This window comes from Erinaceus europaeus, chromosome 8, assembly GCF_950295315.1.
Source record: "Erinaceus europaeus chromosome 8, mEriEur2.1, whole genome shotgun sequence".
NCBI lineage: Eukaryota > Metazoa > Chordata > Mammalia > Eulipotyphla > Erinaceidae > Erinaceus > Erinaceus europaeus.
The window spans coordinates 99,922,267-99,943,550 of record NC_080169.1 but is presented as its reverse complement, the minus strand read 5'-3'; the positions used below and the strand labels follow the sequence as shown (position 1 = coordinate 99,943,550).

The 21,284-nt window shown below is 46.1% G+C and overlaps 1 protein-coding gene across 2 annotated transcripts in view; it reads right to left on the bottom strand.

Moving 5' to 3' along the window:
- Positions 1–15,678: 15,678 nt before the first annotated feature.
- Positions 15,679–21,284, bottom strand: part of SMO (smoothened, frizzled class receptor) — a 42,885-nt gene continuing 37,279 nt past the window's right edge. For both annotated transcript variants that reach the window (XM_007524191.3, XM_060196542.1), the window contains 3 exons: positions 19,414–19,562; positions 17,570–17,704; positions 15,679–17,169 (listed from right to left, as the gene is read on the bottom strand). In XM_007524191.3, the coding sequence (XP_007524253.1) occupies positions 16,736–17,169; positions 17,570–17,704; positions 19,414–19,562 (718 nt within the window). In that variant the 3' untranslated portion in view covers positions 15,679–16,735. The remainder of the gene's footprint in view (positions 17,170–17,569; positions 17,705–19,413; positions 19,563–21,284) is intronic.

Below are 21,284 nucleotides of genomic sequence, written 5' to 3'. Positions count from 1 at the left end.
AATAAATGTGGGGTTGGGCAGTAGTGCAGCAAGTTAAGCATACATAGTGTGAAGCACAAAGACTGGCATAAGGATCCGGGTTCAAACCCTTGGCTCCCCACTGCAGGGGGATCGCTTCACAAGCAGTGAAGCAGGTCTGCAGATGTCTGTCTTTCTCTCCACCTCTCTGACTTCTGTTCTCTCAATTCCTCTCTCTCCTATCCAACAACATCAGTGGCAACTATAACAATAACAACAACAACAAGGGTAACAACAAGGGCAACAAAATGGGAAAAATGGCCTCTAGGAGCAGTGGATTTGTAGTGCAGGCACCAAGTCCCAGCAATAACCCTGGATGCAAAAAAAGAATAAATAAATAAATAAATACATCTCAACAAGAACAAGAAGAAGAAATAATTTGTTGGAGTTACCCTGAATGAAGCCATTCACATCCGAGTTGCTAAACTTGTCTCTAACATTCCGTGTTGGGAACCATGTGAGCCCGGCCATTTACACAAATTTACAAAGCCCAGCAGACTCAAGGGCTTCTTGAGCTTTCTCTCCACACTTTAGCTTTCTGAATTTCCTTCCTGTTGTAGAGAGCCAGCCCAGAGCTGCATCCTCCAGCTGTCGAGTCAAGAGATTAGCAGCTTTCTAACGGATTTCTTTCTTTCCACCAATGCACATGGGAGTTGTGGCACAGCCACCTGGCTAGTGTTGAGCTCCAAGGCAGCAGCTGTGTACCTGTACTGCCACTACAATTGATTATTGTGGGGGAGGAATTCATCCCTCAGTGCTGTGGTTACAAAGCCTAAGGAGTCGCAGCACTGGAAAAAAACTGATATTCTCCCTTTGTTTACCCAGAAGTTGGCCACTGTTTGGGGTGTTTGGCACAGGGGCAGGGGCCTCACAGGTTCCAGCTCTGTCCTTTATACCTGCCGCTTCCACCATCTTTGTTACCAAGAAACACCAGGATGGGCTGAAGAAAGGAATACGGGAAAGTCCAGACTGGAAACAAGGTGATTAAGCACATGCCTATGAGCCATTTCGTTCATTATGTATTTATAGAGTACAGGTCTTCTTCCCTCACCTGGCGTTTTCAGCTTTCAGGCCTTGATGAAGGCTACTCTCACATTCACAAAGCTTCCAAAGAACCATTTAATGCCACACCTCTTTATTTTACTTTCTTTTTGTCCCCTTTTTATTTTATTTTAATCAGAGAAAGAAATAGAGAGAGGGGGGGACTGAAACTCCAGAGCACTGCTCAGGCTCTGGCTCATGATAATGCTGAGGACTGAACCCGGGACCTTGGAAGTCTCAGGCATAGAAGTCAGGATCCCGGTTTGAACCCCCAGCTCCCCACCTGTGGGGGGGGGAGGGTGGGGGGCCATTACAGGCGGTGAAGCAGGTCTGCAGGTGTCTTATCTTTCTCCCTCTCTGTCTTCTTCTCTCTTGATTTCTCTCTATCCTATCCAACAACAACTGCAATAATAATAACAACAATGATAAACAACAAGGGCAACAAAAGGGAAAAAATGGCCTCCAGGAGCAGTGGATTTGTAGTGCAGGCACTGAGCCCCAGTGATAACCTTGGAGTAAAAAAAAAAAATTATTTTAAATTTTAAAAAAAAAGGCTTTTGCATAACCATTATGCTATTTCCCCAGCTCTATTTTTCTTATTATTTAATTAATTGATTTATTATTATATATAGAGAGAGAAATTGAGAGGGAAGGGAGTTATAGAGAAGGAGAGAGACAGAGACACCTGCAGCCCTCCCTGCTTCACCACTCATGTAGCTTCCTCTCTACGAGAGACCAGGGGCTTGAACCTGGGTCCTTATGCACTGCAATGTGTGCACTTAACCAGGTGCGCCACCACCTGACCCCCTCCAACCCTAGTTTTCCTTTTTTTTTTTTATTTTTTCTTTTAGGTTTTTATTTATTCCCTTTTGTTGCCCTTGTTTTATTGTTGTAGTTATTTTTGTTGTTATTGATGTCGTTGTTGTTATTATTGATATTGTCGTTGTTGGATAGGACAGAGAGAAATGGAGAGAGGAGGGGAAGACAGAGAGGGGAAGAGAAAGATAGACACCTGCAGACCTGCTTCACCGTCTGTGAAGCAAACCCCCTGCAGGTGAGGAGCCCGGGGGCTCAAACCGGGATCCTTAAGCTGGTCCTTCCTCTTTGCACTATATGCACTTAACTCGCTGAGCTACCGCCGGACTCCCCAACCCTAGTTTTCTAAAGATATTTATTTATTTATTTATCTTAACCAGAGCACTGCCCAGCTCTAGCTCATGATGGTGCTGGGGATTGAACTGGAGACTTTGGAGTCACGTGCATGACAGTCTGCTACATACTTTCTCCCCCAGTATCATCATCATCATATCAGAGTACTACTCAGCTCTGGCATACTATGGTGTCAGGGATTGAATATGGGACTTTGGAGCCTCAGGAATGAAAGTTGTTTTGCAGATATTTTATTCATTGAGAGAGAGAAAGGTGTCAGAGTAGTATTCTGGCCTATGTAGTGCCAGGGATTGAACTCAAAACTTCATGCTTGAAAGTCCAGGGCTAGGCAGTAGAATACATAGTGCACAAGGACCCAGGTTCAAACCCCCGCTCCCCACATGCAGCTTCACAAGTGGTGAAGCAGTCTGCACATGTCTCTCTCCTCTATCTTGCCCTCCTCTCTCAATTTGTTTCTATCATATCTAATAAGAAAGAGAAGGAGAAGGAAAAGAAGAAGAGGGAAAATGGCTATGAGGAGCAGTGGATTTGTCGTGCAGGCATGGAGCCCCAGCAGTAACCCTGGTTGCCATAAAAATAACTAATAATAATAATATCTAAAACTCTACTCGTGCCACACTAGTAGTAGTATGAGCAAAGTAACTATATATATATGTGAAGGGAGAGAGACTGGGGCCAAGAGATATTTTATCATGTCCAAAGACCCAAGTTCAAGCCCTGGCCACACAAAGGAGAAACTTCACAAGTGATGGGCCAGTGCCATAGTGTCTCTCCTGTCTTTATCTCTCTTTCCCTCTCTGTCTCTCAGTTCGTATCCTAAATAGAGAAAGAGTGAGCCTTCCAAGAGCAGTGAAATCATGCAGGTGCAAAGCCACAGCAGAAACTTTGGCAACAAAAAATAACTACAGTAAACAATAAAACTCCAGAAAAAAGGCCAAAATCAAGAAGAAAACATAACTTGGAAGAAACAAATTTCGTCTTAAAATCCAAAACATACAAAATCATTGCTATCCTCAGAGACGTAAGATATTTGTAAAAGAACAAGATGTCATAAGATATAAATGTTCAGGGAGTCGGGCGGTAGCACAGCAGGTTAAGCGCAGGTGGCACAAAGCACAAGGACCTGCGTAAGGATCCCGGTTTGAGTCCCTGGCTCCCCACCTGCAGGGGAGTCGCTTCACAGGCGGTGAAGCAGGTCTGCAGGTGTCTGTCTTTCTCTCCCCCTCTCTATCTTCCCCTCCTCTCTCCATTTCTCTCTGTCCTATCCAACAATGACGACAACAATAATAACTACAACAATAAAACAACAATGGCAACACAAGGGAATAAATAAATATAAAAAAGAAAAAATATATTTTTAAAAAGATATAAATTTCAGAAAACAGACTAGACTCTTAAAACTTAATTTTACTAGCGAAGAAAAAGAGAAAGGAAGTCCGGCGGTAGCCCAGCGGATTAAGCGCAAGTGGCGCAAAACTCCAGGACCGGCAGAAGGATCCCGGATGCTGGGTCGAGCCCCGGCTCCCCACCTGCAGGGGAGACGCTTCACAGGCAGGTCTGCAGGTGTCTGTTTTTATCTCCCCCTTTCTGTCTTCCCCTCCTCTCTCCATTTCTATCCAACAATGACGACATCAACAACAACAATAAAACAACAAGGGCAACAAAAGGGAAAATAAATATTTTAAAAAAGAAAAAGATAAATTTAAAACAAAAGTATATTTTATATTTTCTTGGATTGTTGAAGAAGAATGGGTAATTTGCTTCATAGTTTATATGTGCATTTAAAAAAGATTTAGTTAATGCAAGAGAGAGAACCCGAGCATCACTCTGGCACATGTGATGCTAGGAATCAAACTCTGGATCTCAGGTTTGTAAGTCCAAGGCTCTAGTCACTGCATCACTTCCTGCGCTGTGTCTAATGTATGTTTTAACATGACATGCAGTGTTTCAAGCAACTACAGTCTTTAAGATTTTTTTCCCAGTAATTTTTTTCTTTCAATTAACAAAGGAGCTGAGTGGTGGCACACTTGACCATGTGCAAGGACTGGTCTCCACCTGCAGGAGGTGGGGCAGAGGAAGCTTCACAAATGGTGAAGTAGTGCTGCAGGTGTCTTTCTCTCTCCCTAACTTTCCCTTCCATCTCAATTTCCTTCTGTTTCTATCTGATAGATAAGTAAATAAATAAAAACAGTGTATAAGTTCAGGAAAAAAAGAAAATAAGTTAGATTAGTCCAGAAACTCAATACTTGAATACTACGGATGCCAGAAAGAGATAACAAAGGAAATAGAAGGGGAAAATTGGTCATGGGAATAATTCCAAAAGATTCCCCCAGCTGAAAGATGAGAATTTCCAGAATGCAAAAGGCCACTAGGTGCTCAGCCCAATGGATGAATATAGACCTACATTAATATTTCAAAATTCCAATGACAGAAATAATCTTTCAAGCGTTCAGAGTGGGCCAAAGAGTTTTAAAAACCGAAGTCAAGAGGTGCGGGAGGTGGCGCAGTGGATACAACACTGGACTTTCGAGCATGAAGTCCATCCAACTCATGCTTTGTTCCATCCCTTGGCATCTCATATGGCAGTGATGCTCTAGTCTTTCTCCCCTTTTGTCTCTCTGTCTCCCCATAAATGGAATAAAGTCTTTTTATGTTTTTTTTTTAGTCTTTTAAAAATGTATTTATTTATCTATTCATTTTGCCTCCAGTGCCTGCACCATGAATCCACACTGCTCCTGGAGGTCAATATTTTCCCCTTTTGTTGCCATTGTTGTAGCCTTGTTGTGGTTATTATTGTTGTTGATGTCATTCGTTGTTGGAGAGGACAGAGATAAATGGAGAGAGGAGGGGAAGACAGAGGGGGGGAGAGAAAGACACCTGCAGACCTGCTTCACTGCCTGTGAAGAGACTCCCCTGCAAAGCGACTCCCCTGCAGGTGGGGAGCTGGGGACTTGAACCCGGATCCTTCTGCCAGTCCTTGCACTTTGTGCCACGTGCGCTTAACCCGCTGCACTACCACTCAACTATTTTTATTTATTTATCATTAGAAAAATTGAGAAGGGAGGGGGAGATAGAGATAGATACCTGCAGCAGCTCTGCTTCACCACTTGTGAAGAAGCTTCTCCCCTGCAGATGGGGACCAGGGTCCTTGCATGCTGTAATGTGCGCCACTACCTGGCCCCCTGGAATAAATTATTTTATTTTATTTATTTACTTATTCCCTTTGGTTGCCCTTGTTATCTTATAGTTGTAGTTATTATTGTTGTCGTCATTGTTGGATAGGACAGAGAGAAATGGAGAGAGGAGGGGAAGACAGAGAGGGGGAGAGAAAGATAGACACCTGCAGACCTGCTCACCGCTTGTGAAGCGACTCCCCTGCAGGTGAGGAGCCGGGGACTTGAACCGGGATCCTTACACTGGTCCTTGCACTTTGTGCCATATGCTCTTAACCGGCTGTGCTATACAGCCCGACTCCCAGTAAAATATTTATTTATGTATTTATTTAAATGAGAGATACGGAGAGAGGGAAAGAGAGAACACAGCACTGATTTATGCATTGAACCTGGAACCTTGGAATGTCAGTCATGGAAGTCTCTTTGCATAACCATGTGATGTCTCCCCAGTCCAAATAAAATCTTTTTAAAGAGTATACTGTTGGCGGGGGTAGGGGGGGTGGGGGGAGTGTTGCACTAGGTCAAGCACACACATTATTATGTGCAAAGACCCAGGTTTGAACCCCCACTCCTCACCTGCAGGGGGAACACTTAACAAGCAGGTTTGCAGGTATCTTTCTCTCTCCCTCTCTCAATTTTTCTCTGTCCTAATAAAAATAGTAATTAAAAAAAAATTAAGTGCAGGTGGTGCAAAGCACAAGGACCGATGTAAGGATCCCGATTCAAGTTCCTGGGAGTCGCTTCACAGGCGGTGAAGCAGGTCTGCAGGTGTCTATCTTTCTCTCCCCCTCTCTGTCTTCCCCTCCTCTCTCCATTTCTCTCTGCGCTATTCAACAACGATGACATCAATAACTACAACAATAAAACAAGGGCAACAAAAGGGAATAATTTTTTTAAAAAAAAAAGAAAAAAAAGGAAACGATGTCTTCTAGGAGCAGTGGATTTGTAGCGCCAACACTGAGTCATAGTGATAGCCCTGGCCGCAGTAAAATAATATGGTTTCTCTGTTTTCCCTCTGAAGGGAAGAAACCAACAATTCCCCAAAGTTAAGAAGGGCAGCAGTGGGCGGAGGTAGATAGAATACTGGTTATGCAAACAGACTCTGGTGCCAGTGGTTCCGAAGTCCCAGGTTCCCCGCACCACTATAAGCCAGAGCTGATCAGTGCTCTGGGAAAGGAAAACAAAAAGCGGGGGAGCAGCATCTGACTGTGGTTGGGGACCAACCCTGCTTCATTTTCTGTTTCATTTATTATTTGTGATTCATAGGTCACAAGATTGTGAAATTGCATTGTATAGCTCCACACCACACCCACCAGCAGAGTTCTGTGTCCCCACCTTCACCTCCCAAAGAGAACCGCCACAGTTTTTACAAGTCTGAGGAATAGTTTGCTTGCTTCCGTGTTCTTTTTCTCAAGTTCATCTGTATAAGATCTCTAGAGTCCACATGAGTGAAACCATCCAGTAGCTGTCTTTCATCTCTTTGCTTATTTTGCTAAGCATAATCACCTCCAGTTCCATCCGTTTTGTCCCAAAGGACACAGTATCATCTTTTTTTTTTTTTTAATTGCAGAGCAGTATTCCATGGAATATATATCCCATAACTTCTTGAACCAGTCATCTGCCCACGAGTACTTAGGCTGCTACCACTCTGGTGATTGTGAATAATGCAGCTATGAACAAAGGGGTGCATACATCCCTTTGAATCAGTGTTTGAGGAGTGTCCTTTGTGTAAATGCCTCAGAGTGTTGCTGGATCATAGGGTCATTCCATCTGTACTGGAGAATTCCCCATACAGTCTTCCAAAGGGGCTGCACTGGTTTTGCATTCCCACTAGCACTGTCCTGCTTCATTTTTGTCCTCTGAAGGACACTTGCTGCCTTCACCAGAGCCGCTGTGTGTGTGTTGGGGGGGGGGTGTTGCATTATAAATTTTCATGTGGCTGGCTGGCTACCTCTGCTAAATTACCCTTTATCATGTCTACATTCCATCTTTCAAAACTATTACTATTGGATACTGCCCCCTCCATTTCTTTGTTATTACTATTTTTTAAACATTCTTTTAAATTTTTTTTTTATTTAAGAAAGGATTAATTAACAAAACCATAGGGTAGGAGGGGTACAACTCCACACAATTCCCACCGCCCAATCTCCATTAAAATTTTTTTTAAAAAATTATCTTTATTTATTGGTTAGACATAGCCAGAAATCGAGAGGGAAGGGAATGAGATAGAGGGAGAGAGACAGACATCTTCAGTATTGCTTTACTACTCGAAAAACATTCCCCCTGCAAGGGGACCGCACGCTTGAACCTGGGTTCTTGTGCATTGTAACATGTGCGTCCAACTAGGTGAGCCACCACCCCTCCATTTCTTTTGATCTTGTTTGTAGGCAAAGAATGAAAAAGCCGGGCTGGGCGGTAGCGCAGCGGATTAAGTGCACATGGCGCAAAGCGCAAGGACCAGAGTAAGGATCCCGGTTCCAGCCTCCGGCTCCCCACCTGCAGGGTGGTCGCTTCACAGGCAGTGAAGCAGGTCTGCAGGTGTCTCTCTTTTTCTCCCCCTCTGTCTTCCCCTCATCTCTCCATTTCTCTGTCCTATCCAACAACAGCAGCAATGACATCAATAATAATAACAACAATAAACAACAAGGGAAACGAAAGGGAAATAATAGCCCCCAGGGGCAGTGGACTCATAGTGCAGGCACCTATAGGCTGAGCAATAACCCTGGAAGCGAAAAGAAAAAAAAAAAAGAAAAAAGAAAAGCCCTTGTTGTTATTGTTGTTGGATAGGACAGAGAGAAATGGAGAGAGGAGGGGAAGACAGAGAGGGGGAGAGAAAGACAGACACCTGCAGACCTGCTTCACCGCTTGTGAAGCGACCACCCAGCAGGTGGGGAGCCGGGGGCTGGGAGCTGGGACCAGATTCCTTACTCTAGTCCTTGGGATCCTTACTCCAGTCCTTGCGTTTCTCGCCACTTGCACTTTACTCGCTGCACTACCGCCTGGCTCCAGAATCCTTTTTTAAAAATATATTTTTTGTTTGTTTGTTTGTTTTGGATAGAGACAAAAAAAATTGAGAGGAGAGGAGGAGATAGGGAGAGAGACACCTGCAGCATCGCTTCACCACACGTGAAGCTTCTCCGCTGCAGGTGGGGATTGGGGGCTTGAACCTGGGTCCTTGTGCATTAAACATGCACTCAACCAGGTAGGTGCACCACCACATGCTCGTTCTTTGAATTCTTGAATATTCATTGTTACTCAGTTTTTCAGAGTGTTCAGGAGGTATTTATGTTGTTAAACTCCTTTTTGGTAAATTTGCTTATCCAAAAACTTTTAAATGGGCATGCAAGGAATTGCACTATTTATTATACTGTCCAGACACATGGAATTAGGTATCACAAGGATCATCTAAAATAAAATGCTTGGCTCCTGGGAATAGGAAACAATGGAACAGGTAGGAGGTACAGAGACAGATGTTTTAATCAGCAAGACCTTTAGAACAATTTGACTTTTTAGACTATATCATGTATCATTTAGATGAAAATAAAAACTTTGGGTGGGTGGGCAGGGGAAATAGCATAATGGTTATGCCCAAGGCTTCAAAGTCCTAGGTTCAATCCCCTGCACCACCATAAGTTAGAGCTAGGCAGGGCTCTGGTAAAAATAAAAAGTAAAACCTAAAAAAACTTTAAAAAAAACTTTTTTTGGGAAGCTGGGTGTTGGCACACCTGGTTAAGTGCACGTTACAATGCACAAGGACCCAGGTTCGAACCCCGTCTCTACCAGCAGGGGAAAGCTTTACAAGAGGTGAAGCAGTGCTGCACGTGTCTCTGTCTCTAACCCTCTCTATCTCCCCTTTCCTTCTCAAATTCTGTCTCTAACACATAAATAAATATAATAAAAATTTTTAAAAGATTTCATAAAAAGTTTTTTTTTTTGGCCACCAAGTTTATCACTGTGCTTAGTGCCTGCATGATTTTGCCACACCTGGTTGCCATTTATTTATTTATTCCCTTTTGTTGCCCTTTTTTATTGTTGTAGTTATTGTTATTGATGTCGTTGTTGTGGGATAGGACTGAGAGAAATGGAGAGAGGAGGGGAAGACAGAGAGGGGGAGAGAAAGACAGACACCTGCAGACCTGCTTCACCACCTGTGAAGCGACTCCCCTGCAGGTGGGGAGCCGGGGGCTTGAACCGGGATCCTTATCCCGCCCTAGCGCTTTGTGCCATGTGCGCTTAACCTGCTGCACTACCGCTGGACTCCCCATTTATTTATTTATTTATTTATGTTTGTTTGAGGGTGAGAGGCAAAGAGAGATAGAGGGAGAGCAGAAGACAGAGAAAGAGAGATTGAAGAACCATTCCACTTAAGAAGCTTCCTCCCTCCCCCAGGCAATCTCATTTAGTGGGGGGATGTGAGGGGGGCTCAAACCCAGGTCCTTCTTCTTCTTCTAGCGTTTGCCACCCAGGTCCTTGCACATGATAACATGTGATTTTCCTAGGTGAGCCGACTGCTGTCCTCTGAAAATAAAAAAAAGCAAAAGTAACACAGACATTGTTTGTAGCCGCTCAGCTGCATATATAGAAGTCTAGCAACGACTGAAAGGAAAACTAAATGTACTTTTTCTGGCAAAGAAGAGAAAAATGAAAGAAACAAGGTGTTGCTCAAAGGAGACTTTGGTGCACTCAATCTCTTACACTTTTTCTTCCCCTCTAAAAGTTTGCTTTATTAATTTTAGATGAAATAAAGTTTCATATGAGAGAGGCAGGAAGAGAGAATCCAGAATATCGCTCAGGTATATGTGACTCCAGAGTTCATACCAGGAACCTCAAACATGAAGCTCCTGTGTTACATCCATGAGTTATTTCCCATCTCACATCTCTTAAAAATAAACAAACAACAACAACAACAAAAAACAGGGAGTTGGGCAGTAGCACAGCAGGTTAAGTGCACATGGTGTGAAGCGCAAGGACCAGCATAAGGATCCCGGTTCAAGCCCCCGGCTCCCAACTGCAGGGGAGTCGCTTCAAAGACGGTGACACAGGTCTGCAGGTGTCTCTCTTTCTCTTCCCCTCTCTGTCTTCCCCTCCTCTCTCCATTTCTCTCTGTCCTATCCAACAACAATGACATCAATAACAACCACAATGAAAAACAAGGGCAACAAAAGGGAAAATAAATAAATAATAAATATATAAAAATATTTTAAAACAAACAAACATCCGGGTGGTGGTGCACTGGCTTAAGCATACTTTATCATGGGCAAGGACCTGAGTTCAAGCCTCCACTCCCCATTTACAGGGTGAAGCTTCAGAAGCAGTGAAGCAAGTACTACAGGTGTTTCTGTCTCTCTTCATCTCTATCTCCCCTTCTCCTCTCAATTTCTCTCTGTCCTACAGAATAAAGAAAGGGAGAGAAAGTGGCTGCCAAGGGGGCTAGACGGTGGTGCACCTGGCTGAGTGCATATGTTATATTGCGCAAGGACGAATTTCAAGCCCCCAGGCCCCACCTGCAGGGGAAAAGCTTCACAAGTGGTGAAGCAGGGCTGAAGGAGTCTTCTCTGTCTCTCTTCGTCTTTATCACCCACTTCCCTCTCTATTTCTGGCTCTCTATCCAATAAAGATAAGTTAAAAATAATAATAAAAAATGGCTGCCAGGAGCAGTGGATATGTCTGTCATTCAGGCACCAAGCTAAAGCGATAATCTTGGAGGCAATTAAAAACAAAAACAGTGGTCCAGGAGGTGGCATAGTGGATAAAGCATTGGACTCTCAAGCATGAGGTCCTGAGTTCAATCCCTGGCAGCACATGTACCAGAGTGATGTCTGGTTCTTTCTCTCTCTGTCTCTGTCTCCTTTCTCATAAATAAATTTTTAAAAATCTTAAAAAATAAAATAAAAGGGAGTCGGGCAGTAGCGCAGCGGGTTAAGCGCAGGTGGCGCCAAACTCAAGGACTGGCAAAAGGATCCAGGTTTGAGCCCCCGGCTCCCCACCTGCAGGGGAGTCGCTTCACAGGCGGTGAAGCAGGTCTGCAGGTGTCTATCTTTCTCTCCTCTTCTCTGTCTTCCCCTCCTCTCTCCATTTCTCTCTGTCCTATCCAACAACAATGACATCGATAATAACTACAACAAGGGCAACAAAAGGGGAATAAATAAATAAATAAAATTTAAAAAATTAAAAAAAATAAAAATAAAAACAAACAGTCTGGTGGGTGGCACAGTGAGCAGGGTACTGGACTTGAAACCATGGGGCCCCAAGTTCAACCCCCTGCATCCCATGTACCAAAATGATACTCTAGTTTTCTCCTGTCTATGGTATAAATAAATAAGTAAATAATTTTTTTCCCCTTTCCCCACCAGGATTATCACTGGAGCTTAGTGTCAGCATTCTGAATCCACTGCTCCTGGCAGCAATTTTCTCTCTCTACTTTATTGGCTAGAACATAGGGAAATTAAGAGGAGTGGGGGAGATAGAGGAGACAGAGAGATAGAGAGAGGGGAAGAGAGAACTGGAGCTCTGCTTCACTGCTTAGGGGCTCAGGCCCGGGTACCTGCACATAGTAATGTGTACACTCAACTGGGTGTGCCACCACCTGTTCCCAGTAAATAAATTAAAAAAATAATAGTGGCCTGAGAAACTGCAGAGTAGACTAGGATGCCTGAGGTCTCTAGTTTGATCCCTGACGTTGCATATAGCAAAGTGATGCTCTGGTTTTTCCTTCCACTCTCATATTTTAATATTTTATTTATTTATTCCCTTTTGTTGCCCTTGTTGCTTTATTGTTGTAGTTATTATTGTTGTTGTCATTGTTGAATAGGACAGAGAGAAATGGAGAGGAAGGGAAGACAGAAAGAAAGGGAGAGAAAGATAAGACAGCTGCAGACCTGCTTCACCGCCTGTGAAGCGACTCCCCTGCAGGTGGGGAGCCACTCATCTTAATAAATATTTGTAGGACTGGGTGTTGGTATACCTTGTTGAGCACAGGTTATAATGTGCAAGGACCCACGTTCAAGACCCTGCTCCCCACCTGCAGGACAAGAAGCACCGTGAGTGATGAAGCAGTACAGCAGCTCGCTCTTTTTCCCTCTTGATTTCTCTGTCTCTATTAAATAAATAAAATATTTTCAAAAAATAAATGTTTTCTGAAAGAATAATCCGGATCGTAGCTCACTTGGTAGAGTGCATGCCTTGCCATGCCTGAGACCCTGGGTTCAAGTCATTGAACCACAAAGGAGCACCAGACACAATAGCTGGGGGAGCTCCATAGACGGTAGAGTAGTAGGAGTCCGGCGGTAGCACAGCGGGTTAAGAGCAGGTGGTGCAAAGCACAAGGACGGGCATAAGGATCCCACTTTGGCCCAGCTCCCCACTTGCAGGGGGTCACTTTACAGGCAGTGAAGCAGGTCTGCAGGTGTCTTTCTCTCCCCCTCTGTCTTCCCCTCCTCTCTCCATTTCTCTCTGTCCTATCCAACAACAACGACATCAACAACAACTACAACAACAATGAAAAACAAGGGCAACAAAAGGGATAATAAATAAATATTAAAAATTTTAAAAAGAAGGTAGTGCCACCTCAGCCTCTCCTCATTTTCTGAAACAAAGAATGAAAAAATGTCATCCTGTCTGAGGCACTGACGTCCCAATTCAGTCCCCAGAACTATTATAAACCAGAGCTGAACAGTGCACTGGTCTCTATCTTTCCCTCTGAAGTTTTTCTCATTGAAAGAAAATACTAAGTTAAAAAAAAAGTTATCACGGAAGACTGTAGCTCAGCTCATTCTCCAGTATCAACGGGGGAGGAGGGAAAAAAAGAAAAAAGAAGAGGAAAAAAAAGTTGGAAGCTGTTCCTTGTACTTTCTTCTTTTTCTTTTTGCCTCCAGTTATCGCTGGGGCTTGGTGCCTGCACTAGGAATCCACTACTTCTGTGGGGCCATATTTTCCTTTTTTTGATAGGACAGAGAGAAATTGAGAGGTGAGGGGAAGATAGAGAAAGACAGACACCTGCAGACCTGCTTCACCAACTGTGGAGTGACCCCCCTACAGGTGGGGAACCAGGGGCTCAAACCAGGACCCTTGTGAGGGTCCTTGTGATCTGTACTATATATGCTTAACTGTGTGTGCTACTGCCCAGCCCACTTTCTGTCTATTTCCTTCTTCTCCTCCTCCCTCTTCTAGAGACAATGAAGGGGAGAGAGAGAGAGATAGAGACTACAGCATGGAAACTTCCTTCAATGTAGTGGAGGCCAGGCTCAAATCTGGGTCACGTGGCGAAGCAGCACATTATCCAAATAAGCTATTTCACTGGCCCTATATCTTTTCAATTTCTCAGATCAGAAACAGCGGAAGACTCTACCAGGCAAGAGTGAGGCATGTGGCAGTGGGGACCAGCTGATAGACAGGAGAGTGGTGATGGTGAGGACAGAGAAGAGCCCAAGAAGTGAATAGATTGGAGACCTCTGATCTCAGTGCAGTCAGTGTCTGCATCCAACCCACCCCCTATGCCCCACCTCCAACCAAGCTCTCTGGATCCTCAATCCCAGAATTTTAATAGGGGAGGGGTCTTGGTTGTTTAGTTTGGAGATTTCCAGCTCCTGTAAAAATGCTACAACTTTTCCAGTGGTGGGAGCATCTGTTCATGGCCCTGGACCTCTACCTGCTGGTTGGCAGATGGCTGCTTTCCTTAAAGGTGGGCTCAGAGCACCCTCCAGTGGTCAAAATCTTCCAGTCAGCACAGCCAAACATTTCTAAAACCCAGATGGACCTTTCTTCCCTCACCCTCTTGCACCATCTTTCACGTAAGTAATTTCACTAGAGAAAGGGAAGCCACAGAGAGGAGAGATTGACCCACGTGTCAACAACTGTACTATAATGCATTCATTAACACCCCAATAAAAGAGAAAGGGGGCCAGATGGTGGCACACCCAGGTGAGTACATAACGTTACCATGCACAAGGACCCAGGTTCGGGCCCCTGCACCCCCATCTGTAGGGGGAAGATTCACAATCAGTGAAGCAGGTCTGCAAGTGTCTTTCTCCCTCTCTTCTCTGGGTCCTATCAAATAAAAACTAGGAAGAATAAAAGGGGGTGGTGGTAGAAATGATGACCATTGGGAGCAGTGGATTCACAGTTACTGGCACCAAGCCCCAGCACTAACCCTGGTAGGAAAGAAAGTTGGGAGGTGTGTAGTGGATAAAGCATGAGGTCCTTGAGAGCTTGTTTGGAGGGGAGTGTAGCTACTCGTATACCCTCGACCAGTCTGTCTCTATTCGGGGAAGGCTGTCCTCTTTAATGGCTCACAGCTTCAGGAGGGACACACATGGAGCGGTGAGGAAGGGGACACCCGCCTACCCAGCCAGATCAGCCAAATCAACCCTGGCGATCAGTGGGGTGACAGATGTCGCAGCCAGATCACATACACAGGTCCTAAGTTTAAGCGCTGGTATCAAACATTCCAGAGATCTGGTTCTTTCTCCTTTTCTTTCTTTCTTTCTTTCTTTTTTTTTTTTTAAAGATTTTATTTATTTATGAGAAATAACCAGACATCACTCTGGTACATGTGCTGCCAGAGATCAAACTCAAGACCTCAAGCTTGATAGTCCGATGCTTAATCCATTGTGTCACCTCCTGGACCACTCTTTCTCCTTTTCTATTGTTAATGAATTAAAGAAAGTGGCAGGGCAGGGGTAGAAAGCATAATGGTTATGCAAAGAGATTCTCATGCCTAAAGCTCCAAAGTCCCAGGTTCAACTTGCCTGCACCACCATCAGCCAGAGCTGAGCAGTGCTCTGGTAAACAAACAAACAAATAAAAAAGTGGCAGAGGGACTATCCATGAAAGTGAAAAAGACTGTCAACTTCTTTTATTTTGGAAATGATGATTAGACTTGGCTCAGGAAGTGGTGCAGTGGCTAAGCATTGGACCCTCAAACATGAGGTCTAGAGCTCAGTGACATGTGCCAAAGTTCTCTCTCTTCTCTCACAAAAAAATGTGACAAACCGGGGAGTCGGGAGGTAGAGCAGTGGGTTAAGCGCGTGTGGTACAAAGCGCAAGGACGTATCCTGGTTCAAGCCCCTGGCTCCCCACCTGCAGGGGAGTCCCTTCACAAGCGGTGAAGCAGGTCTGCAGGTGTCTATCTTTCTCTCCCCCTCTGTCTTCCCCTCCTCTCTCCATTTCTCTCTGTCCTATCCAGCAACGATGACATCACTAACTATAACAATAAAACAACTAGGGCAACAAAAGGGAATAAATAAATAAATTAATTAATAAATAAATGTTTTTTAAAAATGTGATAAACCGCAAGGTGGAGACTGCAGTGTATGGAAAGAATCATATCTCGAGCTTTATACAAAAACTTTTTATTCTTTGCTGCTCATATTTCTCCTCCCCACCCCTGCCCCCTCATCTGGAACTTGGCCAGCTCCTTCAGCTTCTGTTTCTTGAATTGGGGGATAGAGTAGGGGGAGGGTTGGGGACATGGTTGGAGCTTAGGAGAGGTGGGGATCTCTTTGATCACCAGCTGTGAAAGTTGCTGGATGCTTTTCTGTCAGGCCAAACTAGAATACAAAAATTCTGGCTCTCCAGAACAATTCTTTAAGCCAGGGGGTCCATCCCCTAGGGGCAGATTCCAGGAAGAGTTAACAGGTGCTTCTGGCCATTGACTGCTTCTGAAAGAGATCTATAGCTGAACCAGCCTCTCAGATGGAGACAGAGGCCCAATGGCTGAGAAAGGGCAGGGGATGGAGAATTAGGTAGTTTTGGGTCCTAATCCACAAACTGAAAGCAGAGAAGAAGGTGACCTGGTTGAACTGAGATGGGGAAGGGGACTGGGGCATGAGGATAGGGGCTGGGAAGGGTCAATTGGACAGGCTATAAAGAAAGGTGGGAGTAAGACCTCCCAGCCTACAGCCATCTGGAAGAGGGTGCAGGGAATTCGAGTCTCACCTGGACAAAAGACTAATGACACTATAAACACTTTTGGTCTCGGCGTGCCAGGAAAGGGCACCAATTGGCACAGGAAAGGGGCTGTCAGCCCTCATTGGCCAAACACTGCTCAACGTCTCTCTGTCTACCAGCATCCCTTCAGGGTTCAGTCTCCCCACTTCTGCTGTGACCACCCACAAGCTCTGTAGACCCCATGGTCCAGCTTGGGGAGGGGGTGGGCAGTGGGGCCAGAAATGAGGACCCAGGGCTCCAGGATCCCTCTTCTGGGTGAGGCCTCCCCAGAAGATAAGAGATAAGCCATCCAGGCCATCTAGGACCCTCCAAGGAGGGCACTGGGCCCACATGTTCTCAGCAAGGAAGCCCTCCCACCCCTTGGGGTTCCATAGAGCTCTCCAGGCTCAGAAGTCTGAGTCTGTGTCCATCAGCTCTGCCTCCATCAGGTTGGTGCGGGAGTGAATGGGGCCCAACCCCTGCCAGCGGCCCTGAGCCCAGGCCGAGGGCCCTGGCATGCTGGGCGGAAACGGGTCCTGCTGGGGACTGGGCTCTGGGCAGAAGGGACTGGAGACCAGGGACCAGGTGCCCTGTCGGCAGGTCTCCCCAGCACCCCAAGTGCCTGTAGTCACCAGGCACTTCTGCCGGGGCAACTGAGGCAGGCGAGGCACAGCGCTGGGGGCCACTGCAGACCCGGGGTGGTGCAGCCCAGTGGGAGGCCCCAGTGGGCACACCTCCTTCTTCCTCTTCCTGCGCTTCTTCTTGCGGCCCAGGCGCTTCTCCAGCTCCGGGGAGATCTCTGCCTCAACCAGCCACAGGTTGGCTTTTTCCTCTGGGGGCACTGAAGTGGGGGAGACAGGAGACTGGAGTCTGAGCTCTGCCTGCATCACCCCATCTTTCCTTGGACCTCACAACTCCAGCCCTATAGCTGAGACTTTCCAGAACCTTCTCCTTCCTCTGGCAATCCTTGCTTCTCAGTCCTGAAACTCCCAGGCTCAAGGGTTCCCTCCCCCTTTTGTTTGTGGAAATGGGTCTTGTGCATGCATAATTCCTGCCATTTCCCCCCCTACCCCATTCAGACAGAGACAGGGACAGGGACACACACACACACACACACACACACAGCACTGAAGTTAGGACTCAAAACCCTAATAATGCATTGACAAGGCATGCTCCCTACCTGGTGAGCTTTCTTTCTAACCTAGTACCCCATCTTTTTACATGAGTTCTGACTCCTTTACCTGGAGTGGCCACAGGGGTGACAGACACATCCTGGGGCAGGATGGCTCCCCTCCGAGCCACCATCTTGGTGACATGCTGGGCCCAGGCAGAGGACACATCGGCTGAGGGTTCATTGAGGTCAAAGGCCAAACCAGCTGTGGGGAGAGAAGGATCAGGAAGCAGGACTGCCCAGGGTCTCGGGGTGAGCTTGTGTCCCTTATTCACAACTACTCAAGGGGCTGGGAGGCAGTGCATCAAGTCGAGCATGCGTGGTACAGTACACAAGGGCCTGGAGTTCCAGCTCCCTGTTCCACGTGCAGGGGGCAGCTTTACAAGCAGTGAAGTAGTGCTTAGGTGTCTTTCTCTTTCCTCTCTATCTCTATCCAAAGTAAAAAAATAAATATTAAAAGAAGAAAAACTATATAAACAACAAAAACAACTAAAGACCCCCAACCCATCGCTCCCACTCTGCCCCACAGAAAGCTGAGGGCCTGAGGTGAGGTGGCCGCACACCACATGGAGTGCGAGGATCTGGCAGCAATCACTCACTCCCCATGAGGTGGGGGTGGGGAAGCAAGGCTGCAAGGCTTTTCTGCCTTTCCCTTTCTCCCTCCCCATTTCTTACCTTTCATTAAAAAAAAAAAAAAAAAGGAGGGGGGGAGTATCAGGAATGATGGAGTTGTGCAGATATCAAGACCTGGCAACAACCCTGGTGGCAGAAAAGAGAAGAAAAAGCAGGCTGGGGAGATGTAAAGACTTTCATGACCGAGGCACCAAACATCCCAGGTTCAATTCCTGGCACCACCATTTACCAGAGCTTAGCTGTGCTCTAGTTAAAAAGGAAAAAGAGTGGTATAAGGATTCCGGTTTGAGCCCCTGGCTCCCCACCTGCGGAGTCGCTAGCTGTGAACCAGGTCTGCAGGTGTCTATCTTTCTCTCCCCCTCTGTCCATTTCTCTCTGTCCTATCCGACAACAACAACATTAATAACAACAGTAATAACTACAACAATAAAACAACAAAGGAAACAAAAGGGAATAAATATTTTTTTAAAAAAGGAAAAAGGGGGGGGGGGTTGGGCGGTAGCACAGCGGGTTAAGCACACATGGCGCAAAGCACAAGAACCTGTGTAAGGATCCCAGTTCGAGCCCCTGGCTCCCCACCTGCAGGGGAGTCACTTCACAGGCGGTGAAGCAGGTCTGCAGGTGTCTATCTTTCTCTTCCCCCCTCTGTCTTCCCCTCCTCTCTCCATTTCTCTCTGTCCTATCCAGCAACAACGACAGCAATAACAACATTAACAAAAACGATAAACAACAAGGGCAACAAAAAGGAAAAAAATGACCTCCAGGAGCAGTGGATTCATAGTCCTGGCACTGAGCCCCAGTGATAACCCTGAAGGCAAAAAAAAAAAAAAAAAAAGGGAAAGAAGGGCACATTTGGTGAATGTGCAGATGTTGCACACAAGCCTGCAGGGGTGAAGTCTGTTTCATAAGTAGTGGAGCAAGGCTGCAGGTTTTTATTATTTTTTTTTGCTCTCCTCTCTATATCCCCCCCTTAATTTCTCTCTATCTCTAAATAAAATAAGAGTTAAAATATATTTAAGAAAAAAAAAAAAAACTTGCCCCAGTAACCATAATGGTGTACCACTCCCAGTCAGGGCATCATTGGAGACTAGAAATCTAGTCCTTGGAACCCCATCTTGCTCTAGCCTAGGGAAAGGGGGCAAGCAGATAGGAGGGGTGGGGGTGACAAGGCCACCCACCAAAGCTAGTCCAGGGAGGAGCAGGTAAGCAGGGATGCAGGGCATGCCTCCTCAGTGATCCCAGTGGTGGATGGGGAGAGGGCAGGGGAGGGGTGAGGCTCACCCACAGGCCCGTCATGGGAGACGGTGTGCATGCTGAATGAGAGCTCTTGGCCGGGGTTCTGCAGCAGCTCCCGGCGCTTGGAGAAGGCCTTGGCGATCATTTTGCTTTTCTTGATACGTTTGGGTTCGTCATCGCTCTGCCCAGTCAGCCTGAGAAAAGAGGTGTGTGTGTGTGTGCGCGCGTGTGCGTGTGTGTGTGTGAGAGAGAGATGGGGATCCAGGTGGAGGAGGTGGAGGCGCTGCCATTTCCCTCAGATCTTTGAGGGGAAGCACTCCCCCCAGGACTCCCAAGCACCTCAAGGCCTTCACACACTGAGAGAAGCTTCTCTTAAAGAAGTAGGCCTAGAATCCAGGCATCCTGTGACCTGCACTCAGCTCTCTCAAATCACCCCTCCTGGGACCTGGCACCATGAGTCCCAGAGGCCACACGGGAGCACCCACAAGGGGAAGCTTCCTAAGTCATGCTGCAGTGTCTCTCCCCTCTCTCCATCTCTTGTCCTCTACCTAAAAGAAAATGGAGTGATGGAGTTGTGTAGGCATTGAGCCCCAGCGATAACCCTGGTGGCAAAATAATAATGATTAATTTCAGGCCAGCAAAAGAGCTCACTTAGTGCACTGCTTTGCCATGTGTGTGAGGCAGGTACAAGCCCAGCCCTCATTGCAGTGAATGAAGCTTTGGTGCTGTGGTCTTTCTATCTCCTTATCTCTATCAAACCACTTTTTTTTTAAATGATTTTACTTTTTTTTTTTTTAACCCAAGTCTGGGTCTTATGCATTCTTGATTTCACAGCTCCTGGTTGCTGCTTTTTTTTTTTTTTCTTATTTATTTATTCCTTTTTGTTGCCCTTGTTTTATTGTTGTAGTTATTATTGTTGTTGTTACTGATGTCACTGTTGTTGGATAGGACAGAGAGAAATGGAGAGAGGAAGGGAAGACAGAGAGAGGGAGAGAAAGAGAGACACCTGCAGACCTGCTTCACTGCCTGTGAAGCGACTCCCCTGCAGGTGGGGAGCCAGGAGCTCAAACCGGGATCCTTACGCCAGGTCCTTGTGCTTTGCGCCACCTGCGCTTAACCCGCTGTGCTACCACCCGACTCCCAGCTCCTGGTTGCTTTTATCATTCAGAAAGAGAGAAAGAGTGAGAGAGAGAGAGAGAGAAAGAGTGAGAGAGACCAAACACAGCACCAGAGTATCTTCCAGTGCTGTAAAACCTTCCATGTGGTACCAGGATTCAAACGTGGGCCAGATGCATAGCGGGCCTATGCTTTATTGGGTGAGCTATCTGTCCAACCCACAAACTCTACTCTCTCTCTCTCTCTTTTAGAAAGAAAGAGAGAAAGATAGAACCAGAGCATCACTCTGATACATGCAATGCCAGGGATTGAACTCAGGACCTTATGCTTGAGAGCCCAACTTCCATCTACTGTGCCATCTCCCAGGCTGCCAATAACTTCATATTTTTTTAAACATTTATATCCCCCTTTGTTGCCCTCGTTTTTATTGTTGTAGTTATTATTGTTGTTGTAGTTGTTCGATAGGATAGAGAGAAATGGAGAAGAGGGGAAGACAGAGGGGGGAGAGAAAGATAGACACCTGCAGACCTGCTTCACCGCCCGTGAAGCAACTCCCATGCAGGTGGGGAGCTGGGGGCTCCAACCAGGATCCTTATGCCGGTCCTTCTGCTTTGTGCCACATGCGTTTAATGCACTGTGCTACCGCCCGACTCCCGAATAACTCCATTTTTAGAATGATATTGGAGTGATCTGGGAGGTGGCACAGTGGATAAGGAACTGGACCCCTAAGCATGAAGTCCTGAGTTCAATCCCCAGCATTAGATGCTCTGGTCCCCCTCTCTGCCATTATTAAATATAGA